This window comes from Gorilla gorilla, chromosome 2, assembly GCF_029281585.2.
Source record: "Gorilla gorilla gorilla isolate KB3781 chromosome 2, NHGRI_mGorGor1-v2.1_pri, whole genome shotgun sequence".
In the NCBI taxonomy this organism is placed as follows: Eukaryota; Metazoa; Chordata; class Mammalia; order Primates; family Hominidae; genus Gorilla; species Gorilla gorilla.
The window spans coordinates 194027939-194052223 of record NC_086017.1 but is presented as its reverse complement, the minus strand read 5'-3'; the positions used below and the strand labels follow the sequence as shown (position 1 = coordinate 194052223).

General features: G+C 37.8%; 1 protein-coding gene across 3 annotated transcripts in view; it reads left to right on the top strand.

Moving 5' to 3' along the window:
* DCUN1D1 (defective in cullin neddylation 1 domain containing 1) overlaps positions 1-23860 on the top strand; it is a 43057-nt gene extending 19197 nt beyond the window's left edge. For all 3 annotated transcript variants that reach the window (XM_019024573.4, XM_031009509.3, XM_019024574.4), the window contains exons 2-7: positions 1002-1218; positions 2708-2876; positions 5406-5536; positions 19087-19169; positions 19385-19481; positions 21539-23860. In XM_019024573.4, coding sequence (XP_018880118.1) covers positions 1044-1218; positions 2708-2876; positions 5406-5536; positions 19087-19169; positions 19385-19481; positions 21539-21618 — 735 coding nt within the window. In that variant the 5' untranslated portion in view covers positions 1002-1043 and the 3' untranslated portion in view covers positions 21619-23860. The remainder of the gene's footprint in view (positions 1-1001; positions 1219-2707; positions 2877-5405; positions 5537-19086; positions 19170-19384; positions 19482-21538) is intronic.
* The last annotated feature ends 425 nt before the right edge of the window (positions 23861-24285 follow it).

Below are 24285 nucleotides of genomic sequence, written 5' to 3'. Positions count from 1 at the left end.
ACCCAAGTATTTTGCTAGAAGATGGTATTGGAGCTTGGGAGGAGGAAGAGTAAGAGTGGTGAGGCTGCAGTTGCTAGGAGGCCGGCTTGGGTGAGAGGGAAGGGAGAACATGGTCTTTGATACTGGGAGAGAGTATCCTGCCTTCTTTTCCTGTGCGTTTAGGTCAGATGAGAAATGAATCCTTGGCAATGTGCAGCAAGTGAGAAGAGGTGATTGATTATCTCTTCACCTCTTCCCCTCTCTGAGAAGAGGTAGAAGGGCTGTTTGGAGAGACCAAGGGTCTCTGCCAGGCTCTGGCTAAGGGAATGAAGTGATTCTTTCAGGGGAAAAAGAAAAAAAAATTATTTCGGTAGGATATGAGGAAATTTTGTTGATAATTTTCTTGGTTCCTGGATACAACTAGGAGAAATGTCGAACCTTCCTATTTTATTGCTTTCTCCTATTTGGTAAAAACAGCAAGAAAACAAGGTAGGTGGTGTTGGGGAGGGAGGATCCCCCCTCTTCGCACGCCATATCCTTTATAGTGGGTATTAGGACTGCAGTAAACACCTGTTAATTTCATGGTTCCCCAGGGGCATTTGCTGACTGGGCAGATCATGTCATCTTCTTCCCTGCGTCTGATCATGTCACCTTCTTGCCTGCGTCTGCTTGTGCATCCATCTCAGAGCACTGTGCTTGGTCGGGGTTTGGAGGGTAGTGCGGCTTCCCTTCTGCAGCCTTTCTGTATGCTCTCAGGACCCACTGTAGGAGAAACGCTGGGTGGTTGAGCTTCCTTCGCTTCTGTCCTATTTCTCTTCCAAAACTGTACCATATTTTTTGTTTCATATTTTTTAAAAGTTAGCCTTTCTGATTAATAATAGATCAAAAATAAATCTTAAGCTAAAATGTTTTAATGTTTTGTGAGGAAAAAGTATTACTAAGAATGTTTAGTTAGCCATATAGAAATATTTAGTCTTATGTGATTTTACATAGAGTTTCAGTTTATTTTCTGGTTTCAATAGAACAAGTTGAAATCATCGCAGAAGGATAAAGTTCGTCAGTTTATGATCTTCACACAATCTAGTGAAAAAACAGCAGTAAGTTGTCTTTCTCAAAATGACTGGAAGTTAGATGTTGCAACAGATAATTTTTTCCAAAATCCTGAACTTTATATACGAGAGAGTGTAAAAGGATCATTGGACAGGAAGAAGTTAGAACAGCTGTACAATAGATACAAAGGTGAGTGCTTGCTTGTGACTTTAAGTAAATTTTGGACCAGATTTTCCAAAGAGATGGGCTTATGAGAAATCAAATACTATATATAACTTAAATTGGGTGGATGTGTCCAATAGAGGTCTGTAGATCTTAGAGTTATTTCAAGAGGTCTGAGGAAAAATTATTTTCTTTTCACTAAAATTTCTTCTTGGCCTCTTTATTTTCCTCCCCCATTGTGCAAGTTGAGAATGGGGATGGGGAACTGTTTTTTCTGCCCTCATATGTATAAAACTCAGCTGAACCAGTGTAAGGAAACCTGCATACTGAATCTTTAAAGAATTATAAAGTAATGCATACTTTTAAAAAAGTTCAGCTGCATAATAGGTGAATAAGAAAAGGTTAATAGTTGGTCTTTTCTTATTCATTCTCCTGAGTAACCAGTGGTGTGGATCCTTCCATATCTTTTATGTTTATGCAGAAATATATTTACAGAGTTTCTTTCAAAGTTTTTCTGAAAATGGGATATTTATTTTATGCATAACTTGTGCTCCAAAGTCAAATTATGTGCATGTTTTTTATTGCTGGAAATATTGCCAGATTACTTTTAGAAAGGTGTTAGCAAGGCTGGGCGTGGTGGCTCACACCTGTAATCCCAGCACTTTGGGAGGCTGAGGTGGTCAGATCACAAGGTCAGGAGTTCGAGACCAGTCTGTCCAATGTGGTGAAACCCTGTCTCTACTAAAAATACAAAAATTAGCTGGGCGTGGTGGTGTGCGCCTGTAGTCCCCGCTGCTCGGGAGGCTGAGGCAGAAGAATCGCTTGAACCTGGGAGGCAGAGGTTACAGTGAGCTAAGATCATGCCACTGCACTCCAGCCTGGGTGACAGAGTGAGACTCTGTCTCAAAAAAAAAAAAAAAAAAAAAAAAGGTGTTAGTAAATCGTATTTGATAGCAGTCTGTGAGTGCCTCTTTCTCTTTGTTTTTGTTATTTAAAATTTTTGCCTCTCTGATAAGTATTGATTTTTTTCTTTAAACAAGAGATACTTACATTGTTGAGATTAGGGTTGAATTGCATAGTTTAGTTCACAGTTTTTCTGATACTCTTAAGAAGTAATTGTTGTGGTAAAATGAACTGTGTTCTAAGAAAAAAAGAATTTCTGTTCAGAATGCCTACCTAAGCAAAATATGGATATATTGAATTAGAATCCCATGTCCCTATATACGAATGTCTGATTTTCTGAATGTGTGTAAGTATGGGACATATTTCACATGAATAAATGAGACTTTAAAAAATCATGTCTCATCTGCATATATCTCTTTTGTACACTTTAAGAATGCTGTTAGTAAGGAGAATGGCTTTAAATAATGGGAAAGTGTATGTTAGAGTAATATCATTTCATGCCTTCCATATATTGTGGTCATTTAAAAAATGGCATGTAAAGCATTACCTTTTTCAGTTTTCATAATGTAGCATAATATGACACTACTTTAATATTGCATTGTTATTTTTAAAGACCCTCAAGATGAGAATAAAATTGGAATAGATGGCATACAGCAGTTCTGTGATGACCTGGCGCTCGATCCAGCCAGCATTAGTGTGTTGATTATTGCATGGAAGTTCAGAGCAGCAACACAGTGCGAGTTCTCCAAACAGGAGTTCATGGATGGCATGACAGAATTAGGGTGAGTATATAATTACAATAGGAAATTAGATATGTTACTGTGGAACTGAATTATGTCATGAACTTTTTAGTGTAAATTTAAAGATTTGCTGGCCCACAAACATTGGTATAAATAGAAATGGGTTAACTTGCTAGTTTCCATGTTATACAGGTTTTTGGGTTTGTCAAGTTATTTATATAGTTAGTACAGCCTATTCTATTTGGATATATTCTTATCATTTACTTCTAAGGCAGGTTCATTAGTATTAAAATTATGCATTAATATTTACTATGGAAAAGTAAAATGACCAAGTTTTAAAGTTATTTCCTAATGTGAGACTTTGAACCCTGCATTTATAAAATCCTAGAGTTTAAAAACTGGAAGATGCCTTAGAAGTTACTACTTGTTTCACTTAACACTTTGACAGCTGATTAGCTGAATGTCTTTGGATAAATTGATTGAAAAGTCATGGGTAGAGGTTTTACCTGTGACCTCTAGTTGTCCATATTTAATGAGGTTGCAGACAGAAGTAATCAGTCTGTTGGTAGGTAACAAGCTGCCCTTTCTGTTTTTTAGTGGGCCACTATTGAATAATAATAGCTAACATTTATTGAACATTATTTTATTTCAGTTAACTGTGCTAAGTACTTCTCCTACCTCTTCACAGCAACTTTTTGAGAATAGTTTTCTATCCCCATTTTAGAGATGAAGAAATTGAGGTACAGAGAAATTATAGAATTAGGTAGTATTAGAGTCATGATTCGAGTCTGAGTGACATTGCAGTCAGTCAGGGTCCAGTCAAGATACAAAAACCACACCAGGGGCCAGGCGCGGTGGCTCATGCCTGTAGTTCCAGCACTTTGGGAGGCCGAGGTGGGTGGATCACCTTAGTTTGGGAGTTTGAGACCAGCCTGACCAACATGGAGAAACCCCGTCTCTACAAAAAATACAAAATTAGCTGGGCATAGTGGCGCATGCCTGTAATCCCAGCTACTTGGGAGGCTGAGGCAGGAGAATCGCTTGAACCTGGGAGGTGGAGGTTGTGGTGAGCCGAGATCACGCCATTGCACTCCAGCCTGGGCAGCAAGAGCGATACTCCATCTCAAAAACAACAACAACAACAGCAAAACAAAAACCACACCTGTAATTTTAACAGAGAAAATTTAAAGACTTGCTTTACTCTGTCAAAGGGATAAAAGGAAACTCCAAGGCATAACAGGTAGCAGTTGCAGTAAGCTGCTACCACCTCTGGGAAGTAAGGGAAGGGAACAGACAAGGAAGAAATTTAGAAGCTTAGGAGATCCCCACAAGGCTGAGATTCAGATCTGGTGGTTGGGGGGAGGGGGTGTGGCCACCTGTGATGCTGGTGAAAAAACTGCCTGGAGGCCACTTGCTGCAGGCTGTGAGATTGCTACCACTGGTGGATACTGCTGGGACCTTCCCACACACTAAAACCCTTGCCCTCTGGTGAAAACAAACTGGGATAAGAAAAGTTCCTTCTTCCTCTTCCAGCCTTTCATTGGCTCTTGGTAGAGCCTAACACGGAGCCAGCTGGCAAGAAAAATGAAGTCTCACAGTTTGCAGTCCAATATCACAAAGTAGGGCAAAGAAGGATAGGTTTAAAGCTGAGAGGCAGTAAATTAACTGGCCTGGACACTATGTCCTTCAGCCAAAGCCAGGCCCATCCTGAACTTGCTGGGATTTTCGTGCTAGGACAGGTTTCATCAGAGCTTAAGGAAGCAATGTTTTTAAACATTTGAAACTGAATTCATGTAGTAGGTAATGAACTTTCAAATCAAAATTTTAATTTACAAACTAATCATCTGGAAGGTGTTACAAAGAATGTAGAAGGAAAATGAAAGCAAAAAACGATTAGAAGGAAAAAAATTGAATTGATTTGTTTGTGGAATCTATAAGAAATAGGGTATTTCTACCATAAGGCTCTATGAGGAAAGTAAGGCTTGGTACTTAGAGCTTTTCCAACTCTTCGAAAGTTGAATGTTTTGCACATACAGAAAAAGCTGAATATTAATTTGAGATAATTCAGTTGGAGGTGGTAGGAGGTTCACCTGTTTACTGCTGTACTGTGTATATAACAAGAAGCAAGTTTTCAGAAGGAATGTTTCCTCATAAGCAAGAGACCATACTTTTAGTTAATTTAGATAGTAGACGCGATTAATTACTGTGTCAGTAGTGTCTAATACGGTTTAAAATGATTGTTATGCTGATTACTATACATTCTTATTTATCTATTGAAGCTGACTTTTACTAGTGAAAGTGTTGATAGTCTAGTGAATTATGTAATTAAAACAAATAGCCTGTTTCTTTTAAAAGTAATTATTTAGAACATTTAATCACTCTAGACCTCTTCTTCCCGCAGCTAACCCCCATGCGTGTTTATATTTATGTAATATAAAAAGATTGAATTCCAACTATTTGATTTTTAAAAAAGTAGTTCTAGGAAATAAATGTAAGCCCTCATGGGAATAAGTAAGTTATTAATTTATAGTGAAACAGTTAATCTTTTATAAACTTAATTTTACGACGCAGATGTGACAGCATAGAAAAACTAAAGGCCCAGATACCCAAGATGGAACAAGAATTGAAAGAACCAGGACGATTTAAGGATTTTTACCAGTTTACTTTTAATTTTGCAAAGAATCCAGGACAAAAAGGATTAGGTAAGAATTTTTAAAAATTATATTTGGTGTTTCAGATATATTCAAATACATTGACAGTGTCGTTTTTGTAATAGAAAGTTATGTGTTTTGAGCATAAAGTCATGAAAATACCAATTATTGAAAAGTAATTAGAAACAGGAAATTTTTAATCAGAAAATACCATGCACATTGAGTAAGTTTACCCTGGGTACTATATGTGAACCACTGACTTTTGCTTTATGAAAACGACAGTCAATATAGAAGATAGTTGTTAAAATTTCACTGACAGTTATTTATTTATGCATTCATCCATTCATTCATTTTTTCATTCATGACCCTGAAGATATTTTAGGATCTTAGGATCTATAGAAATAGCACTATAAGATTTCTGAGTCATAGAATGCCAGATAAATTTATTCTTTTTTGTTATGATTTATTTGAAAACTATAAGGATGAAAAATGAAGTGCTTATCATTCATAGTCTTATTATCCAGAAATAACCACTGTAAAAGTTTAGATGAATCCATTTGTATTTGTACATTTGCTTTTGGGATAGCTAAGGGGATATGAGAGTAAAAGATACAGAGTAATTTGCAAATTACCTAAAAAGATTAGATAGTGCTAGTAGGTAATTACAAAATAATAAAAGTATGTAAGGGTTTTAGAGGGAGAAATGAGTAAAAGCAGGAGTGGTTGGGAAATGCTTCCTGGACAAGGTGGGGTACGAACTAAAGGATTTGGTATTTGGCTGAACGAGGGAAGATAAAAGATGTTCCAGTGAGAAGATAGTTATGAACGAAGGTCTAAAATTTCAGCAATAAGCTTGGCTTTGTGCAAGAGAGAAGTTGTTGGTTTGATTTTAATGAGAATGCTTGTTTGGAGATTAAATTGGTGAGACACAAGAAAGCTAAATAACCACAGGCTTCTTTTGAAATCAGAAACGATTTTGTTTTTATTTTTTTTTTGGAGACAGAAAGGTTTAAATTGGAATTTATGGGAAATGGGGACCCAATGAAGATTTTGATGATGGTGATAACTTCCATTTAATGTGAGCTTTTAGTATGTCTGGCACTGTGCTAAGTACTGTACTTTACATATACTACTTGTCTTGTATGTAAGTCCATTTAGTGTTGCTATAACAGAATACCTGAGACTGGGTAACTTACAAAGAGGTTTGTTTAGCTCATGATTCTGCAGGCTAGGAGTGGGGCATGGCCCTGGCTTCTGCAGAGGGCTTTTATGCTGCAACATCACGTGGCAGACAAGGTCAAAGGGGAAGTGGACTCCTGTGAGGAGAGAGACCAAACAGGAGGAGAAGCCTCGCTTTATAATAACACACTCCAGGAACTAATCCATGCCCTCTGGCAAGAACTCACTGTTGCAAAAGGAGAATAGCACCAAGCCATTCATGAGGGATCCACCCCCATGAGTTAAACGCTGCCCACCAGGCCTCACCTTCCAGCTCCACCACACGGGATAAAATTTCAGTACGAGTTTTGGTGGGAACAAACCAACCATATCCAAACCATAGCACTGCCTCATTTAATGTTTACCAATTTTTTGAGTGATTCATCCTTTCATTCAGTAATTTACCACCTGCTATGTGCCGTGCCAAATACATAGTAATAAAGTGCTAGCAGTTTATTATCCTTAATTTGAAGATGAGGAAATTTAGGCACAGGAAGGTTAAGTAACTTACCCAGTGAAGGTAAGTGAAGTTTTTTTGTTTTTTTTTTTGTTTTTTTTTTTTGGTTTTTGAAGATATAGTAGTTGGAGAGGCTAATAAGGGGCCTTTTGCACTAATTCCACTTTATTTTTTAAATTGGGGGGAAAAAGTTGAGAAACAGATTATATGAACAGGGATTAGATTGAGGAAGTGACGGAAAGGTAGAGAGGAAGGGATAAATGTATAACTTTTGTAATGTGGTATGGCCCCACGAGTTACTAAACGTGACTGAATTGATGAAAGATTCATAACATATTTGTAAAGTGAAATTCTCAATAATAAAGACTCCTTGCCAACTTGATTGCTCAATATAGATAGGATTTTATTCTTAAAGGAAAAATCCTCATTTTGCAGGCAGAATAAGCCGGGATACCTACAATTAGTTTCTCTGTCTGGGGCCACCAGTTAACTGGGATGTTTTTTCTATTTTTCTCTTTCCTTTCCACAAATAATAATCTGTTAAAGTCTTTGAATTTACATGTATGTGTAAAATAATTATTTTGTCATATTTAGAAGTGTAGTACAATATTTTGATAAGATTAAATATAATGTGAATGTCAAATGTTGATTTAAAGGGACATAACCTATTTCTTAGTTATATCGCTACCCTTTACTGGAGCACAAAATAAATGGTGTTTTGGGTGAATATATAGTTTTGAGAGTGAATCTTAGTTTTTATTACTTGTGGTGAAAATTGAACAAAATTAAATTTTTATAACTATTGGATATATTAATATGGTAAATTGGAATTTTAGATTACAGGAAAAAATTGAGAAACAGATTATGTGAAAGCATTATGTTGAAGAATTATGTGTGTTCTGTTATCTAATAAGTATTGTGCTTAAGAAAAAATGTAATATTTAAAGGATGTAGAGTTTTTGTTTCATAAGATGAGCATTCTGAAGATCGATGGCACAGCAATGTGAATGTACTTCACACTGAACTGCACCCTTCAAAAAGGTTCAGATGATAAACTTTATGTTGTATGTATTTAACTACAATGAAAATGTTATTTAAGACCCCCCCACAACCATACAGTGTACAATACAAAGAATGAACTCTAATGTAGAATATGGACTTTAGTCAATAATAATATATGCATATTGATTCATCAGTTATAAAAAATATACCACACTAAAGCAAGATGTTAAAAATAGTAGGAACTGACTGGGGAAGAGGGTATATGGAAATCTCTACTTTCTGCTCAACTTTTCATAAACCTAAAACTAAAAACGTCTATTAATTAAAAAAAAGAAAAATGTAGTAAGAGACAAATCATAGTTTTTTTTTTTGGTTTGTTTTGCTTTGGTGTTAGGTGTCAGGAAATGTAATGACTTGCTTATTTGCAGAGTTTAATTAAAAAGGAAACAGTTTTTTTTAACAGCCTTTCTAAGGGTTCACAGTGCTCTTAAATTACAAGATTTGGCAGAGAGGAATTAGAAGATCATAGGAGAAGAGGTAAGGCCCAAAACAAATTGGCAGAGAATGAGTGACAACACTGTGGTTTGTTTATAAATAGCTGTGCTAATTAAAATGAGAACTGGTGTATTCCATGTTTCTGTTTTACTGTTTTTTTTTTTTTGGATGCAGGATCTTGCTCTGTTGCCCAGGCTGGAATGCAGTGGTGCAATCATGGCTCACTGCAGGCTTGACTTCCTGGGCTCAAGTGATCCTCCTGCCTCCGCCTCCCGAGTAGCTGGAACTATATAGGCAAGCACCACCATGCCAGGCTAATTTTTTAACTTCTTGTGGAGCTGGAGACTTGCGGTATTGCCCAGGCTGGTTATTTTTTCACTTTTTATAACCTTACTTCTTGTGATACCAGGATAGGGTGCTTCCTCTGTTGCCATCTGCTTTAGTAATCTGACTTAAACATTTTTTTTTTCTTTGTTTTAGATACAGGATCTGGCTCTCTTGCCTAGATTGGACTGTAGTGCCATGATCGTAGCTCACTGCAGTCTCAAACTCCTAGGCTCAAGTGATCCTCCTGCCTCTGCCTCCGGAGTAGCCAGATTACAGGCGTGTGCCACCATGCCTGGCTAATTTTTATATTTTTTGTAGAGATAAGGACTCACCGTGTTGCCCAGGCTGGCCTCAACCTCCTGGCCTCAAGTGATCACCCCGCCTTGGCCTCCCAAAGTCTTGGGATTACAGGCATGAGCCACCACACCCAGCCTGCCATTTTCTGATAATTGCCTGAATCTTAAAATTTGAAAAGGATTTCATAAGTCCTCTGTAAAATTTAACCTACCCAAAGTAGCATCCTTACCTGATGCTCATTCAGCTTCTCCTTTTGAACATGCAGGGACTGGACACACATTGTTTTAGGAAGTTGTCCATTCCTATCACAGAATATCCTTACTTGTTATTACACAGTTCTTCCTTATTAAGCTAACATCTTTGTCTTTATTACTTCTATCATTGCTTTTACTTGTCCCCCAGTGCAACACAGACAAAGGCTAAAATTAAAGATCCACTCTCAGTTACCTGTTGTTTTTTTCCAGGCCAGCATTCCGGTTATTTTAACTATTCTTCTTACAGGAGACATTTGTTATTCCCACTACTATCCCCCCCAAACACATTTCCAATTTCTTTCAAAATAGAGCCCATAAAGTTGAACATCATATTTCAAAAGGAGCCTAAGTAATATAGAACACCGTGGGTCTGTTAATTTTTGTGAGACTATTCATTATGTTAATTTGATCAAAGATTATATATGTTCTTTAGCAGCCATATCATTTTTAGGGCCATACTGAACTTTTATTAGACTAAAGTCTATGAGTCACTTTCTTGTAGGTTGTGGTTCAGCTGGAATCTTATACCTCTACAATTGATTTAAATGATTTGAACATTATTTGTTAAATATTTAGTTTAATATTTAGGAACAATTTTATAGTGTTTTAAAGAACACGATAATCTGTATAATCCCATTTGGTTCTCATAACAACCCCTTTGAGCTAAGTAAAAGCATATTATCTTCTCCATCATATAGATGAGGAAACTCATAGCCAGAGAGACTGGCTTGTTAATAAGGTCACCTAACTGGAGAGTGGTTGGACTGGCACTGAGACTAGATCTCAGGCCTTATGACTCCACATTCTGTGTTTTGTTGTTGTTGTTGTTATTTTGTATTAGCCGTAGATATTTCTAAGTAAATTAAGACATTGTGGCTTTTGCCTGCTCCCAGTGAGGGGTGATTGGGGTTTTGGTGATGAGCTCCCAGAAAGGCAACGTGCCTCATTCCAGGCCTCAGAAGCACCAGAATATATTTAGCTTCAAAAATGACAAGTTCAACTGGGCACGGTGGCTCATGACTATAATCCTAGCACTTTGGAGGCTGAGGTGGGTGGATCACTTGTGGTCAGGCGTTCGAGACCGGCCTTACCAACATGGTGAAACTCTATCTCTACTAAAAATAAAAAATTAGCCAGGCATGGTGGTGCCTGCCTGTAATCCCAGCTACCCGGGGGGCTGAGGCAGGAGAATGGCTTAAACCCGGGAGTCAGAGGTCGCAGTGAGCTGAGATCATGCCACTGTACTCCAGCCTGGGCGACAGAGCAAGACTCTGCCTTAAAAAAAAAAAAAAAAAAAGTTTGATAAGCATGTTTAGACCAAGAAAAGTAGCGCAAAACCATGGTGCGGCTGGGCACGGTGGCTCACGCCTGTAATCCCAGCACTTTGGGAGGCCAAGGCAGGTGGATCTCCTGAGGTCAGGAGTTGGAGACCAGCCTGACCAACATGGTGAAACCCTGTTTCTACTAAAAATACAAAAATTAGCCAGGTGTGGTGGTGGGTGCCTGTAATCCCAGCTACTCGGGAGGCTGAGGCAGGTTCACTTGAACCTGGGAGGTGGAGGTTGCAGTGAGCCGAGATCGCACCACTGCACTCCAGCCTGGGTGACAGAGCGAGACTCAGTCTCAAAAAAAAAAAACCCTCCTGATGGAGTATGTCAGCACTGTAAAGAAGTTCTTGAGTGGCGTGTAAAATATAGCAAATACAAACCATTATCAAACCTAAAAAATGTGTTAAATGTTTACAAAAGACAGTGGAGGATTCTTATCTCATAACGTGTAGACCATGTGCCTATGAACTTGAAGTTTGCGCAAAATGTGGAAAGAAGACATTGCTATTCTGTTCAATAAAGAACCAGGAAAAACAGAGAATATTGAAAATAATCTAAGTTCCAACCATAGAAGAAGCTGCAGAAGAAGTGAAGAAAGTGATGATGATTTGGATTTTGATATTGGTTTAGAAAACACAGGAGGAGACCCTCAAGTGAATTAATATTACTGTATTAAAAGTCAGTTTAAATTAGCCGGGTGTGGTGGCGCATGCCTGTAATCCTAGCTACTTGGAAGGCTGAGGCAGGAGAATCCCTTGAACCCTGGAGGCAGAGGTTGCAGTGAGCCAAGATCGCACCATTGCACTCCATTTTGGACAGCAAGAGCGAGACTCAGTCTCAAAAAAAGAAAAAGTCAATTTAAGAATGTGAAATTCTGACCAACTTCTGACTATTTCACAAAAGATACTGTGAAATCCTAATGAGGAAATCAGAAAAAGCTTTAAAAAAGTAGACAAATTTTAGACATGAACAATATAAATTGTGTATGATGTATTATCTAATACCAAACTAAACCAGATTCAGAATTGGTGGTTGTATAAGAAAGGAACCACCTCATGTAAAAATAAAATGACATTATTATATTGCTAGCCTCAAAAATTGGTCCTCAGTAAGTGCCTTTTGGTAAATGATCTCAAGTAAATGACTCATAGCAAAAGCCTCATACTTATGTTTGCATGTTACAAAGCAGAAGCAGCATTCTCAAATACTAACGTTTAACAAGTGTATGGCGATTTTTATTTGTATTTTTATATACCTCATCACATTGTTTTTACCTTTTTTCTCGTGAAATGTGCACACAGAAAAAAATGCATAGAATTTATATAGATAATTTAATAAATATAAAGAAAAGTTCATGCATTTATACAGCCAGGTGAAGAAACTGCCGGCATCAGAAGATCCCAGCAAGGCTCTCGTTCAGCAAAAGCTCATCTTTCTTCCCAGAGTTGAAAATTATTCTGAATTTTGATAATTATAGTCTTAATTCTTTTACTACCCATGTTTGTGTTCCTAAACAATATAAATTAGCTTTGTCTGGTTTTTTAACTTTCCTCTTTTTGTTTTGAAAAAATATCAATTGAAAATATCAATCAAAGAAGGTAGCAAAATAGTTCTGTGAACTTTTGCGTATTCTTCACCTGGATTCCCAGTTGTTAGCATTTTACCACGGTTTCTTTATATCTCAGTAGATGGATGTACACACATATTTTATTTGCTGAACCATTTGAAAATGTGTGCTGGTTTTGAACTTTGTATGAACAGACTTATACTATATATGTTATTTTATATTTCTTTTTTCATTGTTATAAAATTTGTTGAGATTGATTAAAAAAAGACATTGTGAATAGGATTTTTAATCACCATTCCATCCTCCCCAGTGAGCTGGCAACATTTTGTTTCTTTTAGGGACTGTGATTGGGTCTAGTCTCAATTCATTTCCATGTTCATCCTGCATTCAGCTGATGATCTGTTGTGAAATACCACATTATTCTTGTTGATTCTTTTTGAAAGAATAACATGGGGAGTATCTCTGTTTGCATTTTACATTTTACCATAAGGACTTAAGGATTTATTCTGCAAGGATCTCAATTTTATGCAATAGCTTGTTATTAGGACTTAGTTATTTCTTTTTCTCTATATTTTCCTTCCATTTATTTTAACTGCTGTTGCTTCTTGTTACCTTATCACTGACTTTGTTGTCTTTTCCAATACTGCTTCAGAATCTAATAGTTCTAAATGATTTAAAATAATGATAATAGTAAGAACTGATATGTTATTTACCAGGTACTGTTACGAATGCTTTGTTATGTATTAACTCATTTAGTCCTTAGAACAACCAGGTAAGGATAGGTACTGTTGTTATCTTCATTTTAAATGGAATCAAGGAGAAGTCAGCCCAGTTGCCCAAGGTCACTTAACTGGTGGTAGAGTAGGGGTTTAAGAGACTAAAACTCATACTCTAAACTACTATGTTAAATCACCTCTCGCTAGCTAAGCTGCTCTCTTCATCACTTATAAATTTCTTTCTGAGGGCTTCTTTTCCTATACCTGTGACAATTAACATTTTATCCTTGTTTAATCTTATGTATTTCAGCTCTTAGTTATAACTTATTAATCTTTTTGAGTTAAAGTCTTCCTTTTTTATTCAAAAACACTTGACTGCTTTCACTGAGAGCATGGAGTCAGGAGCATCTTTAGTCTGTCTGGGGCAGTTTGCAGTACCTTCAAAAAGGGTATATAGTTTTTGAGCCTTGAAGAATGAATGCACGTTTTCAAGACCAAAGGAAAAAAGAAGCCATTTCAGGTTGAGGGGTTAGCATGTTCACTTGCTCAGAGGTGAAAGAACATTCCACCTTTGAGGAACTGCAAGTGAGTTCATTTGACAAGAAGTGCAAATTTTATCTAAAGGTAATTGGAAATGATTGAAGAATTTTAACATGGAAGTGACACCAGATTCATGCCTGAAAGGTCGATCTCAAAGCACTGTGTTCCTTTGAAAGGAGTGAAAGCTGAACTAGAAGAGAGATTGGTTATGGAGCTATCCCAGTGATTTAGTTAGAAATGAGGAATATCCTAACATAAGCCTTCCCAGTGGGGATGGAGAAGAGATAGATTTAAAAGGTACTTTGGTTGGTTGTGTATGATGAGGAAGGAAGGAGCCTTTCTCAGGGATTATCAACACTTTCAGGAGACATCTGGGGAGCCTGTGGGGTTTTTGTCGTAATGACCTAAGGTTTCTACTGGCCATGGGAAGGGGGTGCAGGGTGATGGGGATGGGGGTGGTGCTAATGAGAAGTGTTCCATAGAGAAATACTATAGTGGGTGGTGACATAGAAGGAAGAGCAGGTCTATAGAGGTAAGATAGAGTTCAGTTTGAGCCCTCCTGAGTTGAAGTTGTTCGTGGATACCAAGTTGGAAGATGTCTTCAGGCAGTTAGATATCTGAGTCTAGAATATAGAGATAGGTTTCAGATTTAGGAGCTGTTAGGGGCGGTTGAATGTATAACATGAAAAATGTTATAGGTTTGAAAATCTGAGGGAAGTTGGAAAAGTGGTTATTGTTGACACACATTGTTACAAAACACCAACATTTAATGGATGAATGGAGGAAGAGGAGCCCCAGGAAAAGAAAGTGAGAAGCCTAGATTGAATGGAGGAAAATCAGTAGAGTGCTTATCATTGAAGCTGAAGGAAGTGACAGTTCTATCAGGAGGTATGCTCAGTTCTCTAAGATATGGCAGAGAGGACATAAGAGTATTCATTTAGTAACCAGGGGGTCTGATGACCCTTCAGAGTTTAATTTCGTTGGGGTGGATGACAGGTAGACATTGGTTAACAGGATTAGAATGTGTGGGAAATGGGGAAACAGGGCAATGAATGTAGACTATAAGAAATTCCCTTCTTTTGGACGTGCGTGGTGGCTCACACCTGTAATCCCAGCACTTTGAGAGGCCGAGGTGGGCGGATCACCTGAGGTCAGAAGTTCGAGACCAGACTGACCAACAGGGAGAAATCCTGTCTTTACTAAAAATAAAAAATTAGCTGGGCATGGTGGCTCATGCCTGTAGTCCCAGCTACTTGGGAGGCTGAGGCAGGAGAATCACTTGAACCCGGGAGGCGGAGGTTGTGGTGAGCAGGGACTGCACCACTGCACTCCAGCCTGGGCAACAAGAGTGAAACTCCATCTCAAAAAAAAAAAAAAAAAAAAAAAAAAAAAAAAAAATTATCTTCTTTTACAACCTGAACTTACTTTCTTTTGTGTGTGGTGTTTTTTTTTTTTTTTTTTTTTTTGGAGACAGGGTCTCTCTCTGTCACCCAGGCTGGAGTGCAGTGGCACAACCATGACCCACTGCAGCCTCAACCTCCTGGGCTCCATCAGTCTTCCTGCATCAACCTCTCAAGTAGCTGGGACTACAGGCATGTACCACCATGCTCGGCTGGTGTTTTTGATTTTTAGTAGAGACCAAGTCTTACTATGTTGTTCAGGATTACAACCTGAACTTTTACTTTTGTCAAATTCTTATTTTGGTATATCAGCTTGACATACCGGCATTTATAGGTGCCACATGGTTAGTACTTATTTGAATATTTCATCATCATCCTTATTTTATACAAATTAGTTGAAAAGGAAAAAAATATACTAGCAATATGCTTAGTTCTGATAAACTTAAAGCATTTAAAGTGAAGCGAATTAAGCACACTAACAACAGCAAATATTTAGTCACAACATTTTTGGCACTTAAGCCAGACAATTGTATGTTGAGTTGGTAAAGAAAAGAACAGAATTAAACAACCTGGAAGGAATATTGGCTTTACAGATTTTACAGATTGCAAAGATTAAAAGGGAAGTGCCATTAGAAATTGGTGTTATGTATTTTTTTTTTTTTTTTGAGACAGAGTTTTGTTCTTGTCACCCAGGCTGGAGTGCAATGGCGCCATCTTGGCTCATTGCAACCTTTGCCTCCCGGATTCAAGCGATTCTCCTGCCTCAGCCTCCCGAGTAGTTGGGATTATAAGCGCCCACCATCGTGCCGGCCAATTTTTTTGCATTTTTAGTAGAGATGGGGTTTCGCCATGTTGGTCAGGCTGGTCTCGAGCTCCTGACCCCAGGTGATCCGCCCACCTTGGCCTCCCAAAGTGCTGGGATTATACCCGTGAGCCACTGCCCCCAGCCAGTATTATGTATTTTTTAGTTCTCTTAAAACATGGGCATCAGAATTTGATTTTCAAACAAATTATGTATAAAAGTAGAAGACTCTGAGTGCTATTTCAAGGTTACCTGTGAAGGGAAGGAGAAAAAGGGTATAGCCAGTAAAGGTGATCAAGGGATCCAAGAGAGCTACAGAGCGAGACCGTGTCTCAAATAATAATAACAATAATAAAAACAAACCTATTTTGATTGGTCAAAAAAAAAGATCCAAGAAAGATTTTTAAAAGATAAGTGATAACTTGGCTGGGTGCGGTGCTCATGCCTGTAATCCCAGCACTTTGGTAGGCCGAGGCAGGCGGATCACAAGGTCAGGATATCGAGACCATCCTGGCCAACATAGTGAAACTCCGTCTCTACTAAAAATACAAAAATTAGCCGGTCGTGGTGGTGCGTTCCTGTAATCCCAGCTACTCAGGAGGCTGAGGCAGGAGAATCGCTTGAACCAGGGAGTCGGAGGTTGCAGTGAACCGAGATTGCACCACAGCACTCCAGCCTGGTGACACAGTGAGACTCCATCTCAAAAAAAAAAGATAAGTGATAACTTGAGCATGTTTCTTGATGGAGTTCGAAATGCCAGAGAACAAGGTAAAGTTGGAGATGTTGAGAAGAGGGGAAAGCAAATCAACAGACAAGATTCCTTAAAGAGGCAGGATGGTATTGGATTTAGAATAGAGCTATAAGGGGCTTATCCTTGGATAGAAGAAAGGAGAGTTTCTTCTGTTGAGTTTGAAGGAAGATGAGGATGATGGATTTGAAGGTAAGTATGTTTGTATGTGAAACCATAGGAAGTTTGTCGACTTAGCAGTTTCTGAATGCCTACTGTGTATTTCAGTCTGCTAGTTGAGGAATATGTAGTCTCCATCATTGAAGAAAGTTAAGGGTCAGTCTTGCAGGTTTCCAGCTACTGTGTGTGTATGTGGGGGTGGGGAGGTAGGTATTGTTTTTTATGTTGTTGTGTTGTTTGTTTTTAAGAGATGTCACCTGTCACCCAGGCTGGAGTGCAGTGGCATGATCATAGCTTACTGCAGCCTTGATCTCCTGGGCTCAAAGGATTCTCCCGCTTCAGCTTCCTGGAGTAGCTGGGAATACAGGCATGCACCACCATGAATGGCTAATTTTTAAATTTTTTCTAGAGATGGGGTCTTGCTATGTTGTCCAGGCTGGTCTTGAACTCCTGATCTCAAGCAGTCTTCTTGCCTCAGCTTCCCAGAGTGATGGGATTACAGGGATGAGCCACTGCATGCAGCCTATAATTGATTTCTTACAAATCATCCATTTTTGACAGTGAATTAGCATCAAGTTTGCTCTTTTTTGTTTGTTTGTTTTTGAGACGGAATCTTGTTCTGTTGCCCAGGCTGGAGTGCAGTGGCATGATCTTGGCTCACTGCAACCTCCACCTCCCAGGTTCAAGAAATTCTCCTGTCTCAGCCTCCCAAGTAGTTGGGATTACAGGCGCCTGCTACCACGCCCAGCTAATTTTTTTGTATTTTTAGTAGAGACAGGGTTTTGCTATGTTGGCCAGGCTGGTTTTGAACTCCTGACCTCAAGTGATCTGCCTGCCTCGGCCTCCCAAAGTGCTAGGATTACAGGCGAGAGTCACTGCTCCCAGCCTACTCTTTGTTCCTTGTTTTTTTTTTTTTTTTGAGGTGGAGTTTTGCTTTTCTTGCCCAGACTGGAGTGGAGTGGTGTGATCTTGGCTCAGTGCAACCTCCGCCTTCCGGTTTCAAGTGTCAAGTGATTCTCTAGTCTCAGCCTCCCGAGTAGCTGGGATTACAGGCGCCCACCACTATGCACAGCTAATTTTTGTGTTTTTAGTAGCGATGGGGTTTCACCATGTTGGCCAGGCTGGTCTTGAACTTGTTACCTTGTGATCTGCCCGACTCAACCTCCCAAAGTGCTGGGATTACAGGTGTGAGCCACCCCGCCTGGCTCTTTATTGCTTTTAAAAATTGGGGCAGCACTTGCCTCAATTTTTGTCTTTCCTAATCGCTCATGATTTCTCAATTATAAAGAATGGTTTCGAGATGTCATCTATCAATAAAAGGACTTTTAAGTTACTTAGGATGTAATTTTTCTTGTGCTGGAGAAGTAAATTCACTCATAAAAACTAAACACTTTCTTAACTGCTATGGTTCCTTGAAAGAGATCATAGTTCTCTGTCATGTGATAAGTGTAGTTCTCTGTTGTGTGGTAAGTGTAGTTCTCTGTCGTGTGGTAAGTGTAGTTCTCTGTTGTGTGGTAAGTGTAGCTCTTTGTTATGCGGCATTATTGCCTTCTCTACCCTTCTCTGCTCCATGCCCAGTTAAAAAGTCATTTATATTGTCTTTGGCAAACTTTAAGAAATTCTTGGTTTCTTATTAATTTTAAGTTTTAGATCAGTATTTTTAATGATCTCTTTGTGGTCAGGATCAGTCAGTAAATAATTTAGAGCATAAGGTTACTTAGGATTGAAGAGCAGTCCTTCACCTTCCAACCTGTAGGTGTACATCAGGGATTCTCATCTGGGTTGGCCCTCAGGTGGTCTTTGGCAATATATGGAGACATTTTTTATTGTCACCAGTGGGGGCTGAGTGAAGCTGCTACTGGCATCTAGTGGGTGGAGGTCAGAGATATTGCTAAATTTCCTACAGTACACAGGACAGCACCCTACAACAAATAATTATCTGGCCTAAAATGTTGGAAGTGCCCAGGTTGAGAAACCCTGGTGTACAGTAACTAATATTTGAACACTTTTGTGAGCTGCTATGTTTAACTGCATTCTCTAATTTAAAACACAGAATTCCCCCGTGAGATAAGTGGTATCACTTTTTGCCCTAAAGGCCCTGGTCATTTTTGAAGAGGGAGGATACAAACTTTGAACTCATTTGTATAGGAAATTTTTAATACATAAGTATTCAGGATACAAGTTTTTTATTTTTAGACTTTCTTTGGTCATACCTGTTTTTTTTGTTTGTTATTTTTGCAGGGACAAATATTTATAGCATTTAAATACATAATTCATTTTTACTATTTCAGATCTAGAAATGGCCATTGCCTACTGGAACTTAGTGCTTAATGGAAGATTTAAATTCTTAGACTTATGGAATAAATTTTTGTTGGTAAGTTCACATTTTCTACATGTCTCTCTGTTTTCTCAAATTCTGCTATGTTTAAAGATAAATTAACATAATGTATTGGATATAGAATGAGAAATTTGAATACCAGAATTTTGTTACACAATTGTTTTGCATTCTTGTATTTAAAATTGTCCAAACTGTTTTTGTCCAGCTCTTTTTAGTGATACAAATGTATTTTGTTTTTGTTTTTTAAATAGGAACATCATAAACGATCAATACCAAAAGACACTTGGAATCTTCTTTTAGACTTCAGTACGATGATTGCAGATGACATGTCTAATTATGATGAAGAAGGTAATGAAAATTTTTGCCACACCACTTTTTTTTAACGTGCCTTTTTATCACATACCCTTGAACTTCTTAGGTACTTTTGTTTTTCTCGGAGTTGGAATTCCCTCCTCTGAGCTTTTGTTTTGTTTTTGTTTTTTTTGAGATAGAGTCTCACTCTGTTGCCCAGGGTAGGTGCATTGGTGCAAGCATGGCTTATTGCAAGTCTTCAGACTCCTGGGCTCAGCAGTCCTCCTGCCTCAGCCTCCCAAGGAGCTAGGACTACCAGGCATGTGCTGCAATGCCTGACTAATTTCTTAATGTTTTATAGAAGTAGGGGTCTTGCTCTCTTGTACTCCTGGCCTCAAGCAGTCCTCCTGCCTTGGCATCCCAAAGTGTTGGGATTATAGGCATGAGCCACTGTGCCCAGCTCCAAGCTTTTTTTAATGCTCTTCTGAATGTATGAAATACCTTCATACGTTTACCAATCTATATTCTTCTGTTTCCTTCAATTCCTACTCAGCATTCATGTCTTCCAGAAAGGCATGAGTAATTTTTATCCATGTTTTAGGTTTTCAGTTTAGGAACCTTTTTACTTCTTGATGTACTTTTGTACTTATTTGTATCTCTTTTTCATCTGTTAGTCTTTTGTATAAGCTTGGTTGTAAATTCCTTAAGTTCAGTGACTTTTTTTTTTTTTTTTTTTTTGAGATGGAGTCTTGCTCTGTCACCCAGGCTGGAGTGCAGTGGCGCAGTCTCAGCTCACTGCAACCTATGCCTCCTGGGTTCAAGCGATTCTGCTGCCTCAGCTTCTCAAGTAACTGGGATTTCAGGTGCCTGCCACCACGTTCAGCTAATTTTTTGTATTTTTAGTAGAGACTGGGTTTCACCATGTTGGCCAGGCTGGTGTTGAACTCCTGACCTTGTCATCCACCCGCCTCGGTCTCCCGAAGTGCTGGGATTACAGGCATGAGCCACTGCGCCCGGCCTATTTTTTTTGAAACTTACTTCAGCCGCCTAATATAGTATTATTGGCATTCAGTAAATAATCACTGAATACTTTTCTGCTATTTCTTCATAAATGTATAAAGATGGTGCTACCATCCACTACTAGGATGTGGACTTGTATTTTTCTATATGTAGAAGTGATTTACATTGATTTCTTCATACATATTTCCCTAGTCCGCATGAGAACTGGCAGGATGCAAGATGGAGATATTTTTTGAAAAACCCCCTGTGATCTCAGTGTCCTGGAATCATTTAAGTGTCCTGGAATCATTAAGGCTAATCAGGGATGATGTTATTTCTTTTCTTCATGTCGTTGTTGTTTATAATCTTCCCTGCAGAGTGAGAAATGTTTAATCCTGCATATACCTAATAATTGTGTCTTCTGGTAGGTTTTACACAAAAATGGAGAGCTTTCTGACTTGGTGATGGGCATGTGAATGTGTAGAGACATGCATATATGCAATTTTACACCTTTTAGTAACGTATTAGCATGAAATAGGATGGAATTTGACACTTCCTGTTAATTTCCTTTGTGAGATGGCCACAGAATGCTTGAAAACTTGTTTCTCCTCCTATGCCTTCAGCACTGGCAGCATGCTATCATTTCATAGCTGCTCCTTAGGCTGCCAGTTTTTTGTTTGTTTGTTTGTTTTGAGAGGGAGTCTCGCTCTGTCGCCCAGGCTGGAGTGCAGTGGCGCGATCTCACTGCAAGCTCCGCCTCCCGGGTTCACACCATTCTCCTGCCTCAGGCTGCCAGTTTTGACCAAATTACTTCCATTGGCTGACTGCAGTGGCCTTCAGAAAATCATATTATTGATTAGTTGCCAGAAAAGTTACTTTTATCACTCAAGGAACAACCAAATGTTGGAGTAATAAATCACAAGGAATACAAGGAATATTTGGGGTAAAAAGTCCAAAAAGTTTGAGTTTTGAAAGACTTAATCAGTGGGAATAGATAAGAATGATATACTTTAACGCTTATGAGGAAGTCTTAAAAAAAGGATTCTACTAAAATGTTAGCCTTATTTCTGCTTTTTTCCCCCTTCTCTTTCTTTCATATTTTTTCTTTTTTCCAGGAGCATGGCCTGTTCTTATTGATGACTTTGTGGAATTTGCACGCCCTCAAATTGCTGGGACAAAAAGTACAACAGTGTAGCACTAAAGGAACCTTCTAGAATGTACATAGTCTGTACAATAAATACAACAGAAAATTGCACAGTCAATTTCTGCTGGCTGGACTGAACTGAAGATCAATCCTCACAATTCAGACTGAGGGTTGAGACAAAACTTTAAGGATACATCTTGGACCATATCGTATTTCATTCTTCTAATGGTGGTTTGGGCTTGTCTTCTAGTCTGGGCCGCTCTAAACATTTATAATTCCAACATTGTGGATTTCATCTTATATCTGTGGACCATCCTAGTTTATTCTCCCATAAGTCTTAGAAGCTTTATGGTGATTATTTTGAGGTTTTCATTCTCGCATAAAGCACAATGCTGTCTTCATCAGAAAACAGTTGGCATAAGAATTAAACATATGAACATCACAAAACAATTTATAAAAACTTCTTAAATATACGCTTTGGGCTAGTTGCAAAGACTATGCTAATAGCACTTCCAATGAGAGTGATATATTTAAGTGTACTGGATCTGGAATGGTGTTTTGGTTTGGGGGGAATTTTTTTTTTTTTTCCTGGCAAATCACATGTGTTGTTGATGTGAGTATCTGATGAAAAAACAATGTCAGAATAACCGACATGAAAATTTTTTAGGATAACTTGGTGCCTACCTGAAAAATGTATTGTGTTTTAGACTCTTGATTTCAAAAGGTTCCACAGAACTAGTCTGCGCTTACCTTACCCATGTTTATATATAGCTGTCCTACAGGGAGCTTTTATTTAGAAAATGTCTGCATAATGTTAGATTCTTCTCCTGTCTACATTATGCACTACATAATTGGACTTCATTATGCTTTTGAAATGCTTATCTGCCTGTCACATAAGTTAAACTATTTAATTTGTTTTGAATGTTTTGGATTGCTACACAATACAATATTCTAAATTTAGGCATGAGGGTTTTTTTGTTTTGTTTTTACTTTTTTTTTGTCATCGCACTATGGAACACAAATGAAATTCTCTTAATTTATAAGAAAATAGTTGCAGTTAAATTTTGAAAATGGTTGTAATGAGCCATGAAGTTCAATCTTTATAATATAGGTACTGCTCTTTCAGACAAATAGTCCATTTTCGATGACTTATTATTTTGTTGAAATTGCTTTAACTGCTAATCACTGTGGTTGCCAAATATTTACTTCAGGAGCAAAGATTTTCAAACAAGCATACACGATGCAAAATACCAATCTGGCTTCTAGTCTCTTTACTGTTTTTGTTTCACTCAGATTAGCTCAGTTTTCTCATCAAAGCAGAATGCTATCTTGTATGTATTTTTTTCATTACAAGCCCCATGAGCTGCTTTTATGCTGAAAATGGTCATTTCCCTGTTCACTTACTGACATGTGAAGAAGGGTTTCTTGCTTTCTTAAACATTTCCGTAAGGCAGGCTAGAAATGTAATACTTCAAATGTTCGATGATTATGGTCTTTTGATAGGAATAGATTCTGCTTGGGATATATATCCAGGCACTCTCTAAGGTCTAGGGTTGATATTAACAAAGGAATGTACTTAGAATAGCAGTACATTTTATGCAAATATGGAAATTATTTTAAGAAACAATGACATATCAAAACTGCTTTTTATTTACATGATTTTGAAATAGACTAGAAAGCTTTCCCTATAGACATATTAATATTCCAATCATAATTTTAATTCAAGAATGCAGTTTTACCAAAAGAAAAATTTGAAAATTTCTATTCAGGCTACTGGAATTGGTTATTAAAAGAAAAAGGAAAAAGAAGAATCTTGCTGCTTTCAGTATTTCCTGATTTTTTTGTAAATATAAAGAGGAACTTCAATTATGAAAAATTTTTAAAAGATATATATATCTATATATCTATATATATGTACTGTTTTGTTTCCTGTCTTGAAGATTTTGAGTTATGGTTATTGGTTTCAGATTGATTAATTCACATATGCTGTGTTTTGAAATGAGATCCCATTAGCTTTTTTTTTTTTTTCAATATAAAGTGTTTTCTTTAAAAGTCTGATATTGGTTCGTGGCCTAGTGCCTTGGATTTTACATATTTTTCTTTTTAAGTGCAAAACCTTTTCAACAAAATAGTGTTTGTCATCAGGTTGGTACTAAACATTTATAATTACTGTGTAATTATAAACAAAAATACATAAAGCTTTGAATATAATTATGTAGCATAAAAGTTAAGGTTGTTCACTATGATGGCATCTTAGAATTAAACACAACTTTTACTAGGGCTGAAAAGAGAAGACTGATTTAATGTGGTGTGATTATTCTGAAGATAAATGTCTGGCTACAGGGAATATTTTGTACTAAAAAATGATTACACATATGGCTGTGTGTGTTTGAGTCTGTGTCTGTGAGAGAGCCAGAGAGAGTGAGAGAGATTGACAGAGAAAGGGAGAGACACACACACGCCCCTTGAATTGCTTTAACTCCTAAGTGTTTCAGTCCTCATTCCGGTAAACTCCCCATGCTGATTCTTTGTTTTAAACTGAACCATAGGTACAGTTTCCTTTTTGCCAAATGTCAAAACAGGTACAAATTTTAAAATGTAATGCTTTTTAAATAGAAAAATGTATAAAATTAGAAGTGCCCACATATAAAAAATACTTGAGATGAAGATTATCTTTAGTGAATATCCTCTGCATATCTCTGTAAGTTCAATTGTGTT